Here is a 14,587-nt window from a genome sequence, read left to right on the forward strand (position 1 = left end):
GAAAAAAATGTATATATTTTTTAAATCCTCAGTCTTAATTTAACTCTGAGAGTGTACAAATGAAACCAATTTGCTTGCTTTCATCTCTTGGAGCTTTTCCATCTTTTCTCTCAAATCCAAACCAATACACTCCCCCTCTCGTTATGCCAAATGCAATGCTCTCCAAAAACCAAACACAAACAAATATAATCAATAAAAAATAACTATTTTAATTATACATTTTGTATCTCCTATGATCATCCGGTGGACACATAGCCATGGTGGACGCAAAGGCGGCTGAGCAGTTCCTGGACGACAACCCGGAGTTCGCCAAGCAGTTCTATGACGACAACCTCCGGTCGAAGGTCATCGCAGACTTGCTGGACGGTAACCGGAAGATAGTCCTGGACGTCAAGAAACATCATGATCTTACATCGGTGGAGCACAGCGAGGTCCTGTTTGACCTGATCAGGGACTTCCAGGATGAAATAAAGATGGAGAAGTCAATCTTCAACCTGCTGAAGCATCTGAGCTTCATTATACAGGCTGACAAAATGAGTCTCTTCATGTACCGCCAGAGGAATGGAACGCCTGAGCTGTCCACCAGGTTCTTTTTTTTTAATACATTTAGTTTTTCTTCATTTGAATGTTTTTACGGACAATGCAGTTTAAGTTAGTTTACACACATATATATAGCTTCTGACTAAACAACTCCATTGGATCCTCAAACTTTCTGCTAAACCCACTCCACCCCTGACTCCAGGCTCCACCCCCTTTTGACCTCCAACCTCATTGTGAGCTTGGAGGTCGAATTCAGCTGTTCTTATCAATGATGAAAAAAACTCCTAACTCCACGTTTTGTTTTGTTTTGTTTTCGTCATTTCCTGAAAAATGAACATCTTGGGGTTAGCTGGTTACTGCCCGACAGCAGAGATTTTAATTATCATAAAACTACAGTATACTACAGAAACACTATGGGTATAAAAAAAGACACACATACACAATTAAATGTAAGCATTTTATTGGTCAGAACTCCAGGTAACCTTCTGGGCAGCATCCTTGGAGCCGTTTTGGGGTTAATTGCCCACTGTGCCTTCTCAAGGCTGCAACAACAATTTGTTCTTTAATTATTATTTTTTTGTTCAATTCTTTCAGCTGTCATGCTGCATGATATGCACACGTCGTCTTTAGTTATATATTATTTGTACAGTGCAAGTGTAGCATATTTCGTGTGCAGGGAAATGTTCTGGTTTCACAGGGAACCCCAAAAAACAATGGGTAAGAGGGCTTACCCATCTCCAAGCAGGCCCAGAAACCTCAAAGATACAATACTAGCACGTACCTTAAATGAAGAAACAGTTAAATATACAGTATTTAACCTGTATAACATACAGTATAAGAATGGCACTGAGAAGAAAATAACTAAAACAGGTCATGGTAGCTACCACATGCAGATTGCTTGTTGAGGACGCACGAAAGTTCGGATCACACAGTGCAAATAGCTTCCTAAATGCATACAATTTCTGTTCAGATTAAAACATTTATATTGCTAAGGCTTCTTGTGTTAGCAACATACATTTGTATCCCCTGTTCTCAGCTAACTGACTGCCCACTCTTGTTAAAAAAAACATATATTTTTTAAATCATAATATATATTTCTCATCCCCAGATTGTTTAATATTCATAAAGATGCCAAGCTGGAAAGTTGTATGGTGGTTCCGGACTGTGAGATCGTCTACCCTCTGGATATGGGCATCGTGGGCCAAGTGGCAACCGCCAAGAAGTTGATGAACGTTCCTGACGTGAACCAGGTACAAAAAAAGTCACATCTTAACCCACTGTATCTTTGCACTAGCTTTGTTCCCAGCGGTTTCATGCACTGGGAATGTAAACAGCTCTGTGGTACTTCCGGTATTTCCGGATAGGCACTCACAGTAGCAGGTCTCACCCAGTGTGGTGATGAAAATAACCAATCTATAAGCTCACAATGCAAAACTTTTTGAGCTTGTAGATCTTCAAATGATTTTTTTAGATTATTTGGGCTTTTTTATGCCTTTATTGATAGGATGGTAGGTTGACAGGAAATGGGGAGAGAGATGGGGAGTGACTTGCGGCAAAGACCGTCGGGATCGGGACTCGAACTTGTCGTCAGGCTACTTTGGAGCCTAGGTGCCCGGACTGCTACGCCAGCGGTCCGGGCCTAGATATTCAATTTTTGACAGCTAGAGGTTCGGGCCGCTACGCAGATCTCTGTAGCTGTCAGTCCTTGTCCCTTTTACGCCCATATAGAGATCTTTGTATCTGTCTGTCCTTGTCCCCTTTATGTCCATATATGGAGATCCCTGGTGTCATCAGTATATGGCCATATATGGTATGCCCATATATGGACACATCGGTCGGATTGTCAGTTCTAGACAACTGCATATCCGAACGACCCGACGGTGGGCTTCACACTCCCTCGAGTCCTCGCCGATGTGCCCAGTGAGTTTGAAGTCAGTCTGTCCCATATATATGGGCATGGCGGTCGGATCTGTGGCTCTGGACAACCGGATCTCCATATATGCCTATATATGGGCATATCGGGTTTGTTTATGGTTATGTCTGAGTCATAGTGACGTGGCCGTCCATATATGCCTATATGGGCGTGTCGTGTTTGTTTATGGTTATGTCTGAGTCATAGAGATAAGCCTATATATGGGCGTATCGTGTTTGTTTGTTTATGGTTATGTCTGAGTCATAATGGCGGGTCCGCCGGCAGGACGGTCCTGCAGTAGCAAATTTTAGTATAGGATGTTTGACAATTTTCGTGCTTGTGTGGACCTATATACGTATCTGCTGGAAACCATCAGATTCTCTATACAGTTCTACAGCAGAAGCAAATGTTTTCTTTTCTCTTTGGTTAGATTATTCTTTTAACAAATATTGTATCTTATAAGGCAGTGTATCCCACAACCTGGGGGATGCACATTGTTAAAAATGTTTTTCTCTTATTAATGATAAAACCTTGGCTACCCCATTAAGGCATTGTAGTGGAAACCAGACAACTGTTCATCAATCTCTGTGTGAGGTAGTACCAATGCTTAACCACTAGAGGGCAGTAGAACACCACATGACTGTGCCACTAATCCAGCCCCAAAACCAGCTCAATCTCATTACAACCAATACCTTTGACATTTTCAAATTCCCAAATATGCCACAACTTTGTCATAGTAGTCTTGGGCCACTGGCCTCAGCTACTGCTTCCACCACACACAAGGTTATTGTGGAATTTATAGTTAATGAGGCAACAACAATTGGCAAGTTATATCCCATTCTTATATTAGTCCTTCTATGTAAATGTTCTGACCAGAAACAATATTATTATCATTGTGCTTTATTGAACTGTAGTTCCACTACAGCCTGGTTCAAACACATGAAAGCAAATGGAAATGTGGCAGTTGAGCTCTCAAAGCCTTAAGCCAGTGACTTTCCTGTTGCTGGGAAGGAATGGCTAATATTCCACCATAATTGGCTGTCTTTATGATGCTAATGCTGTGAGTGTAGCCCTAGTAATTCAGGAAAAGACTAGCAGTAACAGTTTTATAGGCTGAGTGGAGTGCTTGCAGAAGCCTTCATTTCATCTCCAGTCCAAATGAGCACTGTGGTTATGTTATGATAAGCCTAATTTATACTTAGACAGTGTCACCCGCCGACAAGAACTGATTTTCAAATGAGAAGCATCACGTTTATAACAGTTATTTTCAGCAAGTGACACCATCATGTTCACCAAGTATATGGTAAATGAGGATTTACCCAGTCAATCCATCAATTAGTCAGACAGCTATTCACACAGTTCACCGGTTAACCTGTCAGTCAGCCTCCCTGCAAGACCAAGACAAGAACACAAGTAATTCAACTGCTTTTGTCACTTTAACCAGCCAGCCAGCCAGTCAGTCAGTTAAACAGCCAGCCAGCCAGTCAGGCAGTCAGTCAGTTACCCAGCCAGCCAGCCAGTCAGTCAGTTACCCAGCCAGCCAGCCAGCCAGTCAGTCAGTCAGTTACCCAGCCAGCCAGCCAGTCAGTCAGTTAACCAGCCAGCCAGCCAATCAGTCAGTTAACCAGCCAGTCAGTCAGTCTAGTTAACCAGCCAGCCAGTCAGTCAGTCAGTCAGTCAGTCAGTCAGTCAGTCAGTCAGTTAACCAGCCAGTCATACAACACGTTCCAGGAAGTGAAAATAAGGAATGAGAAACCCACACTAGCATTAGTAACCACATTTTCTAGCCAAAGTTTATTGGCAAACAGAGCCATCAAAAGACATTTTGAAAACAGGGGAGGGGACCTCTTACAGAACTTCAACATAATCTCGGCCTACAGGAGAAACAAAAACCTAAAAGACCACTTGGTCCACAGCAAATTGAAACCATGGAACCAGATAATTAGGACAAGGCCTAACTACTTTAGCCCAAAACAAACTGTTAAAAACAGGACAAACAAAAATATAATTAGCCTAAGACAGAACATCACATACAACACCAGAAATTGTGTTTATCTGATTACTTGCCAAGTATGTGGATTACAATATGTAGGAGAGACGAGCAACTCCATAGCAATTAGAATAAGCCAACATAAATATACCATTAATAATGAAAAGGATACCCATTTGTTAATTGTTCAACACTTTATGACACATGGAATTGAGGCTATAAAGGTATGTGGCTTGGAATACAATGACCGCTGGACAATTGGACAGAGAAGATTCCATGAAAAAGAATGGATTACAAGACTCAGCACAAAATATCCAGGGGGTTTAAACTTTTAAACTGCCCAACAGAACTGAAACCCTTCACAAATTCTCACTAAACTAAACAATGGAGTTGATCACCTACATCAAACCACTGAGTTGAGTGGGAGATCTCATTGTTGAGTTAGTGAGAATATTAATGAAGACACATTGGCTGCGGGTACATGGACAGTTTCATTCGGAATGAATACACTTCTATTCGGAATGAATGAATGGATGAATTCATTCAGAATAGAAATGCTCATGTAAACACCTCAATTGGAATAGAATATTCCATTCCAGTCTGACCCGAATGAATTTTCATTCGGGTTAGGAGGGGTGGTATAGACCGTTTGAATCGGGATATACCAATCGGAATTGACCATGTAAACACTTTATTCCGAACGCTCCTCTCTGTTTGGAATACATGCATTCCTTTGCGCATGTCCGTGCTTATAGTGCTGTCAGAATTGTCCAAAAATGACCTATCAAATCTCTAATTCGGCCATGGTCGCTCCTGCGGGATAAAATGAATGATTCTATTCTATAGCGTCATTTAATAAGCCATGGTTAAGCCCAGACTTGTCCAGGAGAACGGACGCTCCAAGGATTGCTGGCCTAGGCTACACTTATATGGATCTTTTTCTAACCGGGTATTTTAGTCCTCAGTTTTTAAAAAGAATCCCTGGCCACATGACAAAGATTTTTTTTTTTTAATCCCTGTCCACACGTAAACGCAGAAACGCATTGATCAGCTGCAAGTTTCAATTTTAAATCAGATTTTACATTTATTTTATATATGAGGGGCCAAATACGTATACATTTTTAATCACATGTTAAGGCCCAATACTGCAATAGCTGCATTGTTTTAATAGCATAGCCTACGTGAACAAAAATAAATGAAAACTACATTATTAGGGCGCAGCTGCAGCGAAAACAGATGAGTTTTACTTAATCAATTCATTACATGGGCAGCCGGAACGGTCGTCCCAAAACACTACGCCCCACGCACCTTTTGAGCGGGCCATCCACGGCCGCTCCATGGTCGCTGGATTTTGACCCGGGGCGATTGTGTTTTAGGGCGACAGACTCTGCATTCTCCGTGTGCGCACCGCGCGCTACTCGGCGCAGAAAGAGGGTTTTCGTCACAGTGAATGAGTTACAGCATGTTTCAAAGCTTTTTCATAATAATACAAGAAAAACGTGACACTCGACATAATGAGTAGCTTATACTTTCTACTTAAGTATATTTTGATGCCAATACTTTTGTACTTTTGCCATAAATGAGCGTGCCTTGTTTCATAGACTGTAGTGTTGCTCTCTCTCTCTCTCCATTTATTATTATAATGACCATGAGCGGTCCGGTGTTTATGTATTATTATTTATTATTATAATGACCATGTGCGAATGTGCGATGACGTCATCGTACCTACATGAGAAATGTGACAAATAGTATAGGCTAGCCTACGTTTTACCGTGTCTGGTACCAATACAAAAAAAAAACTGGTCTGAACTTGTAGATCTGCTACTTTTGCATTAAAACGGCGATAACAAAGGAACACAGGCTTGTACCGCATACAACGCTGCCTGGCCAGGAGTCGGTGCGTTGCTTACCGGTCTGTCTACGACCGACAGACCTCCGCCGCGGAGGCACAAGGGGGCTATTCATTGCCTCCTCCCATGCCCACCAGGGGAAGCTCTGCTCCGGGTAGTGGCCCCTGGTCCATGCCCGGGCGTAGGCGGGAACCACTTTGCGCATGTCAAAAGTTATATTCCGAATGAATGCTTTGGTCATGTAAACGAGGAATACTTTTATTCAGGTCCCATGTAAATAGGTGAGTGGATCAGATTCCTCTATTCGGAATGAGTTCATTCGGAATGAATTCATTCTGAATGAATACATGATGGTCCATGTACCCGCAGCCATTGATACCAAGAGCCATCAGCAATTGGGCCATCAACAGGGAGCTCATTGTCTTCCAAAATGGAGGTGTGAACAGCAGAACTGTGGATATGCTAACTGGGTTCCAAGCCTGTAACCTTATAGCACCTATCCCTTAGTTATAAAATATAATGTAAACACATCTTTAAATGGAATTAAGAAATAGTGGAAATAATTTTTAATCTGAGGGTATGCGGTTACCATGACTCAGAGAATTGACGCCTCTGCCCTGCACAGTCAAATAGAAATCACAAACCCTTAAAAACAGAAATAGTCTATGTAAGTTTAATTACACAGTCAGTGGGGCAAACGCAGTCCCCACCAATATTATTTACGATTCTGTGCCTATCGGTACATAACTCGGACGGCGCTGAGTCGACTAGCAGACCATCGGCCGGTCGTCGCGGGCACTCGCGCCTGGAGGCGCTCGGGCGCGACTCCTTGGCCTCAAGGTCTACTGAGTCGGCGCGCCTCCGTCATGGTCCAAAACTATACTTTATTTTAAATAGAACTCACAAAGCCTTAATAACATAAATAGTTTATGTAAGTTTAATTAATTGCAAAACATGACACCTCTTATTCAAAACAGATGGCGAATGCACCTTCTCTTTATAGGGCCTACACAGGTAGTACCACAAACTACCTGCGAGGCCTCTTTGAATTGAATCTCATAGTCAGCAGTCAGTCAGTTAACCAGCCAGCCAGCACAGTTAACCAGCCAGCCAGCCAGCCAGTCAGTCAGTCAGTCAGTCAGATTACGATTTCTCTCCTGAGTCCACCGCCATTACCCATCCCCCTCTCTCTCTCTCTCTCTCTCTCTCTCTCTCTCTCTCTCTCTCTCTCTCTCTCTCTCTCTCTCTCTCTCTTTCTCTCTCTCTCTCTCTCTCTCTCTACTAACTAAAGTACCTTTTATCTACTGTATCTATCTAACATTATTACAGAGATAGGCCTATGCATTTGCCCAGGGAATGTTTTAAATTTGAAGTACTTTAAAAAAGATATCTATTACTATCCTCGTGATTATTAGATCAGAGCAGTGGTTATACGACTGGCCACACTGGTGCTCAGAGTCTTACATGTGTGTGTGCGTGCGCGTGAGCGCATTCACGTGACATAACGCAAGATGAAGACATGTTAATCTGTCCTGAATTAGATCTATCCAGGATTACTCTCAGAGGTCACCGGCCCAAGCCAGTTTCACAGACTCAGCGGAATTATGTACAGGGCGAGGTTGTGTGTGTGTGTGAGTCTGTGTGTGCGTGTGAGTCTGTGTGTGCGTGTGCAGAGTTCATGCATGCCGGTGTAGTATATTTGATAACATAACATACATATTTGTTGGTATTATTTAACTACACAAGTCTACAGGTAGCCTACTGTCACGCAGCGCGCCCTTCTAGCGATCGCAGAAGATATGTTGAGCAGCCAGATGAGTCGTCCAGCCGTCCTAGATCTGGTCATGAAGTCCTCTCCTTGTAGATTCTCGAAAAGTTGTCGTCATGTCGTCCCGATGTCCCGCCGCACGTTCTTTCGACGCCTGGCTCAGTATCCCTGGAGACTCGCGCCCCCAAAAAAACAAACCAACACGACTGCCGACTTCGACGCCATAATGTGGTATCTGAGAACCACAGACTTAAAGGTTTCTATTGCTTTTGTAGTTGCCAACAACGCCATATTGCAGATAAGTTTGTTGTCCCAGAGATGAGAATGAATGGTTGTAGAATGAAGGAGTCATCACTAGTTAGTGAGGTTTCGTTGCTTCCATTTATTGCATAAGTACAAACAGCTTCCTATGGGGACCCTGAGGTCCCCACCACACCACACAACAGCCTGCCGGCTGCTGAGTCACACACTAAGATGCATTTTGGTACAGTTTATATAACAGAGAGATCTAGAGAAGGTACATGTGGGTGTGTGAGCTTCAAAGGTGAGCCCCCCCACCCGGCACAAACAATAGATCACCCTTCGAGGCCCCTGATTCAATTTGCACCTGTATGAAGCAGGAAAGGGGATGGAGACAGATGCATAGACCTCTGTCTCCCAGCTAAACAACAAAGAGAATGTTTAATTGTAACCCCCAACCAGCTCAGACCAAAAGGCACCTCTGAATACACTCTTGTGTCTGACAGTAGGCTACCTGTAGACTTGTGTAGTTAAATAATACCAACAAATATGTATGTTATGTTATCAAATATACTACACCGGCACACACGTGCGTGTGTGTGTGTGTTGGAGCTGTTCACTTTTTATCTATTCTACTCATTTTATTGTTAATTACTTGGCATGGTAGTGGCTTTTATTACAGTAGTATGTTAGTATTTTATTTATATGATGTCTAAATGCTATTCCAGTTATATGTGGGTTTCTTTGTAATAATTAGTAGTAATTATTGACCCACTTAATTACCTTTATGAACCCTAGCTCCCATATTCTGGGCATGTCAGAAGAATAGTCAGTATACTGTAGGCAACTTTAAGTCTGGCACACTTATTCAGCCAAATGTACAGATTAAACGCAAATTACGTTTGTGTGTGCGTGCGTGCGTGCGTGCGTGCGTGCGTGCGTGCGTGCGTGCGTGCGAGCAAGCATGTGTGTGTGTGTGTGTGTGTGTGTGTGTGTGTGTGTGTGTGTGTGTGTGTGTGTGTGTGTGTGTGTGTGTGTGTGTGTGTGTGTGTGTGTGTGTGTGTGTGTGTGTGTGTGTGTGTGTGTGTGTGTGTGTGTGTGTGTGTGTGTGTGTGTGTGTGTTTGTGTGTGTGAATGGGTGTGGCTGTGGAAGTTGTTTAGTGTGCAAAAGTCAAATTATCTACTGTTTCTCTCTGTCCACCCCTCCTCACTCTCTATGTTTGCCCTTTGATCTTTCTCCCCCCACAGAATGAATATTTCAGTGACTATGTGGATGATTTGATGGAATATAAGACCAAGAATGTGCTAGCCGTCCCCATACTGCACGCCGGTAAAGACATGGTGGCGGTCGTCATGGCCATCAACAAACTAGAAGGACCACAGTTTACTCCCAAGGATGAGGAGGTGAAATACTATTTTATACATTTGAATGCTTACCTTAAAATACTAGTGGTAGCATTTGTTTTGTTTTGATTTCCTTCTCCTCAAACAAAACACGACTCCACACTCAACCAAAGCTCACTTTTGAAAATAAAAGAACAGCAAAGTGCTACTTTCTAGGTAAAAGTGTTGCTATGGCTACTCTAAATGTTTCAGCAAAACTGCCTTCAAAGCGCTGATGGGGGTATCTTTGTGGCAGATGAAGCCATTGTAGATGTCTGACGTCCTGCTTTTTGTTTTTGCTGTGGCTCACTGAACTACTGCCACATGTTGGCTCCATCTGCAACAGGGACTGTTTGGTAAAAGAGTTTTGCTCTCTTTGCAACCATCAGAAGAAACAAGGAACAGAAACTTGGTAGCTGGAAACTTGGTCTGCAGTATTTCCATTTGGTTCTACTTTATCATGATATCCAAGAAAGAATTGTCTGCAATATTGATGCAACATAGATTTAGATTCATCACACATGCATGAAGAGGGACGGAAATTGTACTACACTTAAGGCCATTTGTTAAAGTTTGCTCATATAAGAATTCCTCGGTTTTCTTAACCTGACGGAAAGTTCTATCCTTGACTCAGGTGCACACTTAGTTTGCGGACTGCTTTGAAAATACTTATTGGAGCATAAAGCCAAGGACACTCTGGTACACTCTGTGCAACTTAAAAACTGGCTTTTGTTTACACTGACTCCCCCTCGCTTCTGCCTCTGAGCTGACCCTTATCATTTCTCCATCTAGCTTTCTCAAAGTCTGTATGACTTTCCAGCCGTCCAGAACATTCTATGTATATCTCTGGAAACTACCTGCCTGAGCAAGAGAGATACAACACACACAATAACAAATACAGTCTATTCATTGGAAATACACTTCTGTGCAATGCTCCTACCTTTTGTTTAAGTTTTCATTCTGTGTCTTGTAATATACGCACCATACATACATCACTTCATCAACATTCCTTCCTCTAATTCTACAACCATGTATTTTTGCTGCACAATCCTATTGCCTCTCAGTTGATGGACTGTACGACCACCATTAAAATAATACAGTACGGTCACAACTTTATCAACGCTTTCTCTCAGTCAAAAGAAAGGCATTTTGGGAATGTAATATCACAATTTAACAATTTAATTAAAAATGTATGTTAACCACACTAACCCTGGTGACCCTATTTTTGGCACATTTGTAAAAAATTTACACAATTTGTCAAATAGCAAAATTTGCTGATCTACAAGCTCACAATTATTGCATTATGTTTTGATTTCAGACCTTGGACATGTTCCTCAACTTTGCCAACCTGATAATGAGGGTATTCCATCTGAGCTACCTCCACAACTGTGAGAACAGGAAGGCACAGGTGAGGACAAATTAACCACATGAGCCCTAGCGTCCATATTCTGGGGGCAGAAAATAGCTGATCTACAAGCTCACAATGCATAAGAGCTTGTAAATCGCTGAATTTCGGCAAAGAGATTTTGGTATTGAGGGACAAAAAGTAGTTTGAAAGAAACCCAATATCACCTTGCACATATTATTCAAAGGTGTTGTGTGATCTTATCATTTAAAACTTTGCTTGAACTTGTCGCCAAGGACAAACATCTGACTCGTTGAGTTTCGTGGTCCTTCAGAAAATGACTCAACCTTCTACTCTTTGGTGTATACTGATAATCTTATTATGTACATGTTAAAATGGCTGCCAAAGTATTGTCAAGGTAATTAAGTTATCATTCAGCCTGCCATCTACGCAATGCACGCTGAAATCAGCCACCAAGGTCTTTCAGGATCCCTCTTCTCTTCTCTTCTCTTCTCTTCTCTTCTCTTCTCTTCTCTTCTCTTCTCTTCTCTTCTCTTCTCTTCTCTTCTCTTCTCTTCTCTTCTCTTCTCTTCTCTTCTCTTCTCTTCTCTTCTCTTCTCCTGTCCTCTCTCCACCCCCTATAGGTACTGCTGTGGTCAGCCAGCAGAGTCTTTGAGGAGTTGACGGACATAGAGAGACAGTTCCACAAGGCCCTGTACACAATCCGAGCCTTCGCCAACTGTGAACGCTTCTCCGTGGGCCTCCTAAGGCACCAGACTAAGGTGGGCTACTATGGATGCACCCCGAGAGACGGGGCTACGTGGTGAAAAACCCATCAGTAGTTTACCTGATCATCTGATGCACCTAATTTTTTTTTCTGCAGAGTAGTGAGCAGGCATAACTTATACACAATTTTGTTCACTTCCTATAGTATCTGATGTTTAGAAAGCTGGGAGGAAGACAACACCGCGGTGAAAGCTAAATCAGCATTCACTCTACGATGCTAACAGAAAAGGGAACAAAGCAGCATTAGCAAGTTTGTTCTACATTGCGGGAACCTAGAACCAAAGTGTCTGTCTATACATAGCTAAAGGGCACAGAAGCAGACTTGTGGGTATGAAGTAGAATTCCCCCTGAATGACGAAAAAGGTCCCCATCCTTATATACATTCTGTTCTGTTTTACACAAATGTCTCCTTTGAAGCTGCTTAGTGGCTATCAATAGATGCCTGTGGCTAATATACTGGGCGCTTCCCAGGTGTGAATTTATTGTATGTAACTATGTGAATTATGGGGATGCTGTAAGAGAGCAAACCTCTGGACTTCGTCCAGATACATAAAGCTTAAAAAAAGATATATTGCTTAATGGCTGTGGCTGTCACTTGATAATTACAGTACAAGCACTTGCAATTTGATTACTAACACCTGCTATTATAGGGCAGAGTAAACACATGCTGATTGCCTACCCAGATGGCTGACTTATAACAGGAAAGAGTTCATGAACAAAATGCAATCTAGCTAAGAACGAAAATTAATGGTGGAATTGAAAGTACACTAAATTGCACACCCACATGAGAGTGCATCACACAGTGTTTTTCAGAGACACTGCAGAATTTGTAGTCACTAGACTATAATCAATTTAGACAATACAGACAAATTGTACCTAAACTAGCCATAAACTCTGCTTAAGAAATCATTGACAAAGTGATTCAGATGAGAGTACTGGTTGGAATTATGTGCACCATTGTGTCTAAACGATTTTTCTATAATCTATAAGAGTTATGGAATTTATTTTTAAAGCTTTTTTTAAAGAGCACAATTTTAAACATGGACATCTGCCAGTCACGATCTGTAAAGTAGGTATTATTTTCCTTCATACTCTCTCTCTCTCCCTCTCTCTGTGCGTGTGCCTGTGCGTGTGCGTGCGTGCGTGTGTGTGTGTGTGTGTGTGTGTGTGTGTGTGTGTGCGTGTGCGTGCATGCATGCGTGCGTGCATGCAGGAGTTTTATGACCAGTGGCCAATTCTGTTGGGAGATATTCCAGCATATGCAGGACCCAAGACTTCTGACGGCAGAGTAAGCACCTATAAAAGACACTCATACAACATAATTTTGAATAGGGCTGGGTGATATTGACAACATCAAAAATATTTTTAGTTTTCAGAAGACTGTTGGTGCTTTCAGCAGATATTTATAGTATTAATTCTGAGTAATGTGGATATGATGATCAAATGGGTAGAGGCATTCTTTGTTCATTTCACTGAGGTAGAATATTCAAATAAGTTCAGAATAAAATATCTCTTTACTGTAATGCAGCCTTTAAGACCAGGAAAAGATCACAATTAAGCTATATCACAATATTGTGATAAGCAAAATCACAGACAATATCTAGTCTCATATCACAATATCGACATTATACCACTATATCACTCAGCTCTGCTTTTTAAACTAGTATGAAAGTATGCATATTGCCATGATTCTGACATGCATATACATACATACAGTAGCCTACATACAGACATACTATAAATACATGTGAAACAAAGTCCAAGAAGTTTTACTTGATGTATAATACCCCAGTAGTCCAGACAGTCATGGTTTATTGACTGAACAAACATTTAAAAGCTAATGGTTGGGTATTTTTTTTATTTCCCTTTTTTTTTGTCATTCCTTTATTTGTCATTTTTCACTTATATCTTATTGTGGATTATTCCTTTGACTATGTATGCTGGTGTGCTCGCTATGTGCTGCTGTTGCACCCTCTTTAGACTATATGCCCTGTGTGATGGGTGGCATGCCATCCACACCACGGCTGGTATGTAATTGTGATTAATTTGCCACTTGTTAGACTCTGATGAAGACCTAGAGTAGATACGCAGTTGTTATTTTGTTTGTCTTGCCAAAAAAGATGAACTCCTTGATTTCTTCACCTGAAGATCGAGTGCCTTAATATTTTTACTCGATTGTCTACTCAGCACCACGGGGGGATTATAGATCAAGCAAGACTTCTGGGATAAATGTTTCATACCTGTTCCGCTAAAGAGCATGTCATGTGAGCTATTAGAATCATGCTGTGTGACATGGCATACAGTACTGACATACTGTATCTAGCCTATCGTTCGTTGCTGTCGGGCAGAAACCAGCTAACTCCATTTTCGAGATTTTTCTTTTTTTTTCATAAATCAGTGCTATTGAACACCCTTTATGTCTGTGTGTTGGTTTAAAAAATATTGAACCAATGAAAAGTATTAAAAAGCACTTCTGACAAAACCAGTTAACTCCATTGGATCCTCAAACTGTCTGCTAAACCAGCTAACTCCACCAAAGGGGGGTGGAGTTAGCAACTCCAGGCTTCACCCCGTTTTGACCTCCAACCTCATTGTGAGCTTGGAGGTCCATTCAGCTGTTATTATCAATGATGAACAAAACCTCCTAACTCCACTTTTTTTCTTTTTTTTTTTTCATTTCCTGATAAATGAACATTTTGGAGTTAGCTGGTTTCTGCCTGCCAGCAGAGATATTGTCACGCTATATATGTAATAGTCAAACCTGCTTTAAGTG

The 14,587-nt window shown here is 41.7% G+C and overlaps 1 protein-coding gene across 1 annotated transcript in view; it reads left to right on the forward strand.

Moving 5' to 3' along the window:
- Positions 1-257: 257 nt before the first annotated feature.
- pde6a (phosphodiesterase 6A, cGMP-specific, rod, alpha) overlaps positions 258-14,587 on the forward strand; it is a gene marked incomplete at both ends in the record, with an annotated part of 36,629 nt that continues 22,299 nt past the window's right edge. Inside the window, 6 exons of the mRNA XM_080415587.1 lie at positions 258-586; positions 1,649-1,790; positions 9,549-9,704; positions 11,002-11,091; positions 11,673-11,810; positions 13,028-13,102. Coding sequence (XP_080271713.1) covers positions 258-586; positions 1,649-1,790; positions 9,549-9,704; positions 11,002-11,091; positions 11,673-11,810; positions 13,028-13,102 — 930 coding nt within the window. The remainder of the gene's footprint in view (positions 587-1,648; positions 1,791-9,548; positions 9,705-11,001; positions 11,092-11,672; positions 11,811-13,027; positions 13,103-14,587) is intronic.

The sequence above is a fragment of the Gymnoscopelus braueri genome (assembly GCF_963280865.1).
Source record: "Gymnoscopelus braueri genome assembly, chromosome: 20".
In the NCBI taxonomy this organism is placed as follows: Eukaryota; Metazoa; Chordata; class Actinopteri; order Myctophiformes; family Myctophidae; genus Gymnoscopelus; species Gymnoscopelus braueri.